This window comes from Octopus bimaculoides, chromosome Z, assembly GCF_046866305.1.
Source record: "Octopus bimaculoides isolate indiv1 chromosome Z, ASM4686630v1, whole genome shotgun sequence".
Classification (NCBI taxonomy): domain Eukaryota; kingdom Metazoa; phylum Mollusca; class Cephalopoda; order Octopoda; family Octopodidae; genus Octopus; species Octopus bimaculoides.
The window spans coordinates 29,246,452-29,257,581 of record NC_142944.1 but is presented as its reverse complement, the minus strand read 5'-3'; the positions used below and the strand labels follow the sequence as shown (position 1 = coordinate 29,257,581).

At 36.3% G+C, this 11,130-nt stretch overlaps 2 protein-coding genes across 2 annotated transcripts; both read left to right on the top strand.

Annotated features, from left to right (window-relative positions):
* Window positions 1-7,683: 7,683 nt before the first annotated feature.
* Window positions 7,684-8,211, top strand: LOC149132195 (protein CFDP2-like). Its single transcript, XM_089365323.1, has one exon. It carries the CDS (start codon window positions 7,684-7,686, stop codon window positions 8,209-8,211), a length of 528 nt encoding a protein of 175 aa, XP_089221449.1.
* A 295-nt stretch (window positions 8,212-8,506) lies between these two features.
* LOC149132194 (uncharacterized) lies at window positions 8,507-9,427 on the top strand. The gene has a single exon (XM_089365322.1). The coding sequence runs from the start codon at window positions 8,507-8,509 to the stop codon at window positions 9,425-9,427; it is 921 nt and encodes a 306-aa protein (XP_089221448.1).
* Window positions 9,428-11,130: the final 1,703 nt, after the last annotated feature.

Below are 11,130 nucleotides of genomic sequence, written 5' to 3'. Positions count from 1 at the left end.
TTTTGATTTTTTAAAGTGTAATGTTAGTACTACCCAAACTGTTATCATTGAGTTTGTTGTGGCTTTAAATATTTAAAATATTGTTTATTTAATGACTTTAACATTCATTTACTTTTTCCTACCTAAAATTGTTGATAAAATAAAAAATAACCATGATTATAATTGTGCACTGTCATTGTTTTCATTTTGTGCAAAAATTGCTACACTAATTTTTAAATAATCTCAATTAGTTGTCCACTTCATTGTCATAAAAATTTCTAACATAATTTTAAGCGCAGGTATGGCTCTGTGATAAGAAGCTTGCTTCCCAACCATATGATTTTGGGTTCATTTGTGAATGGATTTGGTGGATGGAAACTGAAAGCCCATTGTGTGTGTGTATATATATTGTACTATTGTACTGTATATATATATATATATATATATATATATATATTTATTGTACTGTTCCAGATCAACAAAAAAAGTAAGCCATTTGGTGGGAGATAAATATTATTTAATAAACACAATATATAAGTTTTTATGTACTATTATTGGTTTCATGTGTTGAGAACATGGCAGACAGTGTTTTTTAACATATCTGGTGTCTTTGCACGACTGGTGTCCTTGCACATCTGGTGTTCTGTATCAGACTATGTAAAGGCGAATTAAAAAGTCGCTATGCTAATCACATATCTTCCTTCTGACTCAGGGATGAAAGTAAAGCTATAAAGTTGGCCAGCCACATAAGGGGTTTGAAGTGGAACTCTGCATCACATACAATAAAGTGGAAAATAGTTGAAAAATCCACACCATATGTTAACAAGTCAAGAAAATGTAAGCTATACATAGCTGAAAGAGCTCAGATTCTTTTCAGATCTAAGAATACTAACTCTAGATCCAATTCTAGATCCAAAATTCAGATCATGTATATGCCTATAATGCATAAGTGTATGTACGCATGTGTATGTGTGTGTGTGTATGTATGTGTGTGTATATATATATATATATATATATATATATACATACAACATACAATTCACCATGGAACACAGCAGTAAACAACTCCCTTTTCTTGACATCCTAATTAAAATAGTCAATAACTACATCGAAACAGACATCTTCTATAAGCCCACAGATTCTAAACAATACCTATTATTCAACTCATGCCACCCCAAACACATAGAAATTAATATACCTTATACTCTAGCGAAAAGAATCTGTACCATAGTTTCGGACACCTATACTCGTGAATGAAGACTCCTTGAACTCAGATCAATACTAATCAAGAGACATTACCCAATATTATTAATAAATGATGGAATTAAACGAGCTAAGGAAATAGATATACGAACATTAAGGGAAGTCAACCGAAATACTAAACCAGACTTAAAAATACTCCTATACATCTCCACACATAACCCTAGAAACTACAAAGCTTTTAACATTATCATCCAAAATCTACCCATCCACACAAGAGATAAAACAATGCACAAAATTTTAGGCTCACGCAAAATTATCAAAAGCAAAATGCAACCTAAATCATTGAAAAAAATATTAACCAGCACAAGACTATATCCATTAACAACAGAACCAAAAGTGAAAAAATGTGGTTGACCTAACTGTGGTACTTGCCCCCCACCTTTTGGAGGGTTCAGAGTTCCACTTTAAACAAGGTGAAATATTTAAGATTAAATCCAATTTCACCTGTGCCTCAGAAAATCTAATCTATGCTATTACATGCTTAGGGTGTGGTAATAATTATATTGGCCAAACAAGAATATCACTCCATCGAAGAACCACTCTCCATAAGGAACAAATCTGCCATCCACAATACAGACAGATACAGGTCAGTGGACACATAGAAAGGTGTGCGAGGAATCTTAATCCTAATTTCCTAATTTTTCCCTTCTATCAACGTTCACAGAACACCTCAATACAACAAAGAATGAATAAAGAGGCAATTTTCATTAATAAATATCTTCCATAACTAAATATGAACACATAACATAATACAGAACACTACTAATTTTTCAATTAATATCACTAAACCACATACATCTTATATACCATTCACATTACAGATCTATATCTACCCTAATTGCACCAAATCCAAAATTACTTACCTCCCTTACAGATATTCTTTTTACTCAAGGACTAGGAGACCTGACACCGTTCAGTAATCGGTATGCATTCAAAGCAACGATTAGTAACATTACGAAACTGGTATGCTTTTGAATCTCTTTAACAATTCACAATAATGACTTTTATTACTTTTATTCCTACCTCAGTTCATCTAATTCTATATATCCATCGTTACTTTTCATAAAAAGCCTTTACTTTTTTTGATTTCCAATGTACATTTTCGCTTATTTTTCTTCTTACTTTCCCCCTACATTTTCATGTGTAGTTTCCATTTTGTTTTTGTAACATATTTCTATTATATATACATACATACATACATATATATATATATATATATATATATATATATATATAAGCAATGTTAAATCTCTGAACGAGGTATTAACAGTAACTGCACGATAAAGTGAAGTATATTTGCCACTTAAATGTGGCTGACCCCGAGGGGTGGATGTTACTGTTGCTTTTAGCCCCAGGAGGACATCTCCTCCAGCTGGCTATCGACACACATCTGTGCCCTGTCTGTATTTGCCAAGGGAAGTTATCTTTCCCATCTTGATCTACGATACGTACGTACCCGAGTTTCAGGGTTATTTCCCTTCTTCAGCGTACGACAATCGCCGACCTTCGATGCAAAAGACATCCCTTGGCAAATATATGTAACTTTCTCCAGTGAAATTATTCACTGATATCGAAAAAGTGAAAACAAGCAATGTTAAATCAGTTACTGTTAATAGCTCGTTCAGAGATTTAACATTGCTTGGGAAATGGTCTATTTGGTAGGTGACCGCTGTGTTGGGGCATGCATATTTGTATGTGGGTGTGTTGGTGAATGCTCTGGTCAAACTCTTTGCCAGACTCCAAAGAATTGGTGGAGAGCCATGGCTGGGATACTGGTGGTTGCAGTCATTATGGGGCCTGCAGGCATGATAGGATGTACTTCTTTTCATGTGGGCAAGGATTAAGCACTTCACTTCTGCTATTCAAGTAAATGCCTGGCTGCTGAGTGCTCTTTGAAATCACTCTTTTCTTAGCCAGGCATAATTTGCACTTCCTGCTGGTTTACATTTCTCCAGGATCTTCCACTTTATGTTTATCATCTGTTCCCCAACATGAAAAAACCCCATTTGGCTGGGAATCAGTATCACAGTGATGATGATGTTATGTCTGCTGTTGATGACTTTTTTGCCCAACAGGATGGAAGCCTCTTCACCAATGGAATCCAAACACTACAACACTGATGGAAGGAAGAAGTGAGAGAAGAGCAAGAATGAACTATGTTGGAAAATAAACCTCATTTGGTTACATTCCATGGGAGTATCATGGTCAGGCTATGAACATTTCAGCCAACCCTCACCTAGCATGATTTATGTCCTTGTTCCATCACATCACACTCAGCTTGGCTGCAGATTTTGTCTGTAACCCTCAGTAGGTTGTCCCACAGGCACTTTCAGTTGTTCCCTAACCTCTATGTCTCCAACTCCTTGACTCTCTTGTCAGAAGCTTCCATTAGATTATTTCTCAATTTCTGTCAGTTTGCTGGATTTTTGGACTTCCATAACATCCTTTTCCAGACTGGTTTATTTCTGTGAGTCCTTCTAGCTCTAATTTTAAATTCACTAACTAGTAACTTATGTTGGGTTGTACATTCTTCACCTAGGAAAGACCTTGCCTTTATAAGCAGCTGTCTATCTCATTGTTTGGTGAGGATGTAGTCAATCTGACTTGTGCGTCCACCAGACTGATAGGTGATCAGGTGGATGGCCAATTTCCTGAAGTCAGTGTTGCAAATCATTAGATCAGTTGCATCGCAGAACTCCAGCAGAACTCCAGAACTTCATAGATCCAAATTCGTAATTTCCATGCACATCATGGAATCCATGGGAATGCTGCCCAACTTGACCACTGAAGTCACCAGCTACAATAACCAAGTCTCAGTCATTTGGTGTCAAGATAAAAGGGCTCATAAAATTTGTCCTTCTGATCCATTAGCCAGCCCAGACTGTGGAGTACAGGCAGAGATAAATATAACTGTTGATTTATCAAAAATTAGTCTTAGCTTAATTATCCTATCACAGTCTCTCACTTCTTCACTTAACTTCTCTACCCATTTTTCTGCCAAATGTATACTTACACCACCCACCCCATCATTACTGCCTACCCCACAAAATTCGAACCTTTGTTTCTTACATGTGAGGCTCCCCTCTATCTTACTTCTTGTAAAGCACATGTCTACATGCTGCCACTCCAGTATTTCAATAATCCCACCTGTAATTCGTTTTAATGTACCAACATTGATGGTGGCAGCCTTGAAATAGAAGTTGCTAATTTCTAGCTAGAACTATTGAATTTTAACATAATGTAGCTATAGCTCTAGTTAATTTAAAAAATAATGTAGCATATGCACTGTTGTTGAGAAGGAAGAAGTAACTTTAAAGAAAGATAAGTCTTGTACTTATATATATATATATATATATATATATATATATATATATATATATATATATATAATATATATATATATACATATATATACATATATATATATATATATATACATATATATATATATATATATATACATATATATATATATATATATATATATATATATATACATATACATATATATATACATATATATATATATATATATATATTATATATATTATATATTATATATATATATATATATATATATATATATATATATATATATATATATATATATATATCTTTTACTTGTTTCTGTCACTAGACTGTGGCACTGCCTTGAATTTTTAGTTGAGTAAATTGATACCAGAACTTCTTTTTTTTTTTTGTTTTTAAGAAGTGGTATTTTTGCTATCCGCTTCTTTAGTCGAACTGCTAATTTACGGGGACACAAACATACCAACACCTGTTGTCAAGTGGTGGTGGTAGGACAGACACAGACACAAAGATGATATATATATATATGTGTGTGTGTGTGTGTGTGTGTGTACATGTATATACAACAGGTTTCTTTCAGTTTCTGTCTACCAAATCCACTCACAAGGCTTTGGTTTGCCTTAGGCTACAGTAGATGACACTTGCCCAAGGTGCCATGCAGTGGGATTGAACCTGAAACCATATGGTTGGGAAGCAAGCTTCTTACCACACAGCCATGCCTATGTATATATATTCTAATTAAATGCTTAACAGAGTTAGTGGGAAGTAGTTGTATGCTGTCAACTTAATGACTAGCAGTTCATGCTACTCCAGACTGATGACGAGCAAAGACTCAGAAACATGTCTCTGGATACAGGCTTAGCTGGGTAGAGGTGCTTGTCTCCCCTTGTAAACATAAGGACACAGGAAATGTGTCAAGGCCAACGAGAAGCGGTGCAGCTTCCTAGGTCTAATCAACAGTAGTATTATTCCCTTCAGGGGACTGTCACATTAAGTTTACAGCATACAACTACTTCATTATATCTACAGCATAAATCTCTCTGAGAGATTTATAAATGTATTATTTCTAGAGTTAGTGGGGTTACAATACTAAGAAAATGTTACAAAAGTTCTCTAGTGAATGGAATTTTACATAATGTTTAGTGTGCATATACAGCATTATGTATATGCATGTGAGAATGTTTGTGAATGTATATATGCTAGCAAGAAACAAATTATGTGATGACAGGTTTGGTTGTGATGCAGTGGCACTCGAGGCCACTGCTAGCCAAAGTTAAAACTGAGGGGTTTCTTGTTGCCTCAGATATTTTCCTTCCCTGATTGTCAGACCTGAACTGAAAACTGATTATATTATAATCCTCATTAAAAAGGTAAGTGAGGAAATAGAAAGAACAAGTGAACGCATTGGATTCATCAAATAAGACCAAATGAATTGTTTGTTGCTCAGTAAATAAACAAGAAATATAAACAAAACACATGTAAGTCTCCTGTCAGTGAATCATAAGTTCAAGTTTTGAATTTGGTCTGCTACACTGGTTTTCCATGGTTAGTTATATAATTTGAATTAGTTGACCTAATCATGACAAAAATTATTGACAGATTTTAAGCATATGATAATTTTTTAACAGCCTGCTATTTACACACATTAGCGCAATATGTGGGCTTCATTGGTACTTAATATGCATTCTTGCCTCTTATCTCCACTACAGTGAAACAGAACCAACGTCTGGTCCACAGAGTTAAAAAGTAAAAGTTAGATGTTACATTATAATGTAAGTTAAATAAATTTAGTAAAAAAACCTACTTTTAAAAGAATCCACATTCTATTTTTACAATAATTATCTTCATTGCTATGGGCAGGGTTGATCTTCCAGAAAGCTACAATAATCAATTTCTTGGTCTGACTTTGAACAAGGATCTGTCTTGGAACAAATATGATCAGTCCACTATAGGCGCAGGAGTGGCTGTGTGGTAAGTAGCTTGCTTACCAACCACATGGTCCCGGGTTCAGTCCCACTGCGTGGCATCTTGGGCAAGTGTCTTCTACTATAGCTTCAGGCCGACCAAAGCCTTGTGAGTGGATTTGGTAGACGGAAACTGAAAGAAGCCCGTCGTATATATGTATGTGTATGTATGTATGTGTGTATGTGTTTGTGTGTCTATCCCCCGACATCACTTGACAACCGATGCTGGTGTGTTTATGTCCCCGTAACTTAGCGGTTCGGCAAAAGAGACCGATAGAATAAGTACTAGGCTTCTAAAGAATAAGTCCTGGGGTCGATTTGCTTGACTAAAAGGTGGTGCTCCAGCATGGTCACAGTCAAAAAGACTGAAACAAGTAAAAGAGTAAAAGAGTCCATTGCCATGTTGGTTGCCAAGAAGATTGGATCTCTCTTCCTTGCTTGTAAATCTCTTATGCCTGAGAGTATCTTGTAACTTTAAAAGATACCATTTAACCTTGCATTAAATATTGCTATCATCTTTAGGCTGGCACTTCTGATGAGTGTCTCGGTTGAATTCAGAATGAAGGTGTTGGAATCCTTGGCTCAGCACTGAAACGTATCTTCATTGTGTCTTTTCTATAAGTATTTCCATGGTCATTGTTCTGATGAACTTTCTTGTTTAGTACTGTCTACCAAGACCTTTAAAGAAGTCACCTGCTTCTCTTCACATGTGCATCATTTCACTGTTGAACTGCCCGTTACTCAGTAATCCTTTAATTCTAATAATTTCTTTCCTCCAACTGTTGCTCTCTGGAACTCTATACCATCATCTCTTTACCTCTGATCCATGATGTTCAGTCTTACTTAAGCTTTCAGTCAGTTGACATCTTTTGAATTTGTAGGCTCCTTGTTTCCTTCACTGTAATCCCAACCCCTCGTCCTCGTCGTGAGAGATGGAAACAGGTAAAGCTGGTGAAGTTGAATGGGCTAATCACCCATGCAATGGATTTTCAAATTGATTACGAAAACACTGATAGTTGACAAGTCTTGTATTAATTTACCAACCGAAGGTTTCCAGAGTCAAAGGTGTTTTATGACGCCGAATAGTCAAAGCCCTAGGGAAGCTAGTTGGCCGATACTGCTTTCGACAAAGGATTCCACGAGGTTTGGTGCATAGAATGGTCGAACAATGTTTACTGCTGGAAAGTGTGAAAATATTAGCAAAGAAATGGACAATTACAAATTGGAAATTTTGGGTTTGTGTGAAACTAGGTGGATTGATAATGGACAAACTAAGCTAGCTTCAGGAAAAACAATTATATACTCAGGGCACAAAGATGATAAGGTGCGTCACACAAGGGGAGTAGCTCTGATACTGACTAAGAAAGCGGTTAAAGCATTAATAGAATGGCAACCCATAAATGAAAGATTGATACTAGCAAAGTTTAGAACGTCTCATAAGCGGATTTTCCTAACAATCATTATGTGCTACACCCCACCAAATGATGCTGATGAATTAGTAAAAGTTGAATTTTATGATACTCTGCAGAGCGTAATTGAAAAATGGACTGAGAAAGAGTTGATAATGGTTATGGGTGATTTCAAAGCAAAAGTCGGAAACATTAATTTAGGATATGAAGCCATTATGGGGAAACATGGTTTAGGAAGCATGAATGCAAATGGCCAGTTGTTTGCCGATTTTTGCGCAAACAACTAGTTGGTCATTGGAGGAACCTTATTTCCACACAAAGACCTTGAAAACGCAAAATAAGATCAACCACATCTGTGTAAGCTGCAAGTTCAGGAGATCACTGTTAGATGTTAGGGTAAAAAGAGGGGCTGACGCAGCCTCCGACCACCACCTACTATTTGGCAAACTACAACTGAAGTTAAGGGCTTTAAAAGAGGAATGTAGGGTTCAACGAAAATACAATGTTGATTTACTAAAACACAAAGACACCCAAATAAAATACAAAAAAGCATTATCACGCAAATCAATGCAAGTAAAAAAGATGCAAGGCAACATAATAGAACATACTTGGTCGAAAATTAAGGATGCTTTTATTTCATTATTAGAAGAATGTGTAGGGTGTGTAAACAAAAAGAATAAGGCGTGGATATCACAAGAGACACTAACAGCCATAGAAGTAAGAAAGAAGCTAAAGGAAAAATTACTATCAGCAAGCTCAGAAGTAGAGATAAATAGATGTCAGGGAAATTACAACCAACAAAATAAGAAAGTTAAAAAACAATTAAGAAGAGACAAGCGAAAATATTTCAAAAATTTAGCAACGACAGCAGAAAGTGCAGCCCAGCGCCAGAACATGAAAGAGCTGTACAACACAACTAAATTACTATCCGGGAAGAGAGTAAGAGTAGAAAAGGCAGTAAAAGGGAAGGATGGCCGGATGCTAACATCAATTCTAGAACAAAAAAATCGGTGGAAGGAGCATTTTGAAGATTTGCTCAATAGACTACCTCCAAACACAATAGCCGACATTGTGCCAAGAAATTTGGATCTTAGCATCAGCCTTGACCCACCGTCCAAGTTTGAAATAAGAAAGGCTATACAATCCCTCAAGAATGGGAAAGCGGGAGGTGTAGACAATATTCCAGCTGAAGCAATGAAATCAGCTATAGAAATAGCGGTAGAAATGTTTCATCCATTATTTTCTAAGATATGGCAGGAAGAAAATGTGCCTAATGATTGGAAAGAGGGGCTCATCGTAAAATTGCCAAAAAAAGGTGATTTAAGTGTTTGTGGAAATTATAGAGGGATTATGTTATCGACTCCCGGAAAATGTTTTAACAGGATACTTTTGGAGCGGATGAGGACAGCAGTTGACAAATTGTTGCATAAAGAACAAGCCGGATTTAGGGAGAACCGTTCATGTGTAGATCAAATCGCCACTCTTCACATTATCTTGGAGTAAAGCGCATAGTGGAATGCACCGCTTTATATTAATTTTATTGATTTCGAAAAAGCATTCGATAGTGTAGATAGGGAAAGCTTATGGAAAATTATGCAGCACTACGGCATACTAGACAAGTATATATCTATAATAAGAACAACTTACCAAGGAATGTCATGCCGAGTCTTGCATGGAAACGGAGCTACAGATAAATTCGAAATAAAAACAGGAGTTCGACAGGGCTGTATATTTTCTCCCTTTTTATTTCTACTAGTTATAGATTGGATTATGAAGGACACTACGATTGAAAGCCAAACAGGCATTGAATAGACGGATGCAGAAGCTCTAGAAGATCTCGACTTTGCAGATGATATAGCGCTACTTTCACAAACATATAGCCAAATGCAAAATAAAGGGTCAAAATTAGAAGCAATAGCTGCCAAACTAGGATTGAAAGTCAACCGCGACAAATCAAAACTTATGCGCGTTAATGAAGAAAACAGTGAATGTATTAAACTAGAAACTGGTGAACTAGAGGATGTAGCCAAGTTTACGTATTTAGGTAGTAAGATAATGTTCTCAAGCGGCACCGACGAAGATATTAAGACAAGAATAAGTAAGGCAAGGACCGTTTTTCACCCGTTAAAAAAAGTATGGAGCGCAAGTGAAATTTCAATAAAGAAAAAAGTAAGAATTTTTAACACTAACGTAAAAGCGGTGTTATTGTATGGGGCTGAGACATGGCGAACAACAGTTAAGTCAAATAAGCAAATACAATCATTCATCAACAGATACTTGCGTAGTATACTTAAAATTAGATGGCTCAAACACATAAGCAATATGGAGCTATGGCAAAGAACGAATCAAGTTTTGATTAGGGAGCAAATATTTAAGAAAAAGTGGAAGTGGATTGGTAGCACAATTATAAAGGACACACCAAATGCAGTGAAAAGTGCTTTACAGTGGAATCCGGATGGAAATAGAAAGAGGAGTAGGCCTAAGAACTTGTGGCGTAGATCAACACAAAAGGAACTAGAGAAAGGGGGACATTCATGGCAGAGTATAAGTACAGAAGCTAGAAATTATGCGACATGGAATTCAATTATAAGTGGCCTATACTCTGCATTGGAGGGTTAAAGGCAGGAAAGAAAGTAATCCCTTATGCCACTGGTCTTAAGCCTTGTTTGGAACAGAATCATAAAAAGATAAAACAAAAAAGTAAAATATGTATTAATTCTGGCTATATTTTTAGTTATTGAGAAACTCATCATCATCATCATTGACATTTAATGTCCGTTTTCCATGCTGGCATGTGATGGACAGCTTGAAAGGAACTGGCAAGGCCAGGGGATGCACCAGGTTTCATAGTCTGTTCTAGTATGGCTTTGCTAATGCTAACCATTTTACAGAGTGCACTTGGTGACTTTTATGTGCCACCAACACCAGTGCTTTTTACATGGCACCAACACCTACACCAGTGCTTTTTATGTGACACCTTGGTTTTAGGCTCTCCATTCTGTTGTGGTGGGTGAGTCTTCATGAGTACAGAAATGCACAACATATCTTAGTCCTCTGTCATCTCCATGGTAAGGGTCAATGTTTTGAGATCAGCTTTCAATACTTCCTCTTATGTCCTGAGTCTCCTTCTATCACAACTTCCTTCCCCTTCATCTATATAGAAAAAGACTCCCACTTCAAATGGACCAAAATGAATAGCAAAATGT

Excerpts from the sequence above, each read along its gene's own strand:
- LOC149132195 (XM_089365323.1), top strand. The coding sequence starts at position 7,684 with ATGTTTACTGCTGGAAAGTGTGAAAATATTAGCAAAGAAATGGACAAT.
- LOC149132194 (XM_089365322.1), top strand. The coding sequence starts at position 8,507 with ATGCAAGGCAACATAATAGAACATACTTGGTCGAAAATTAAGGATGCT.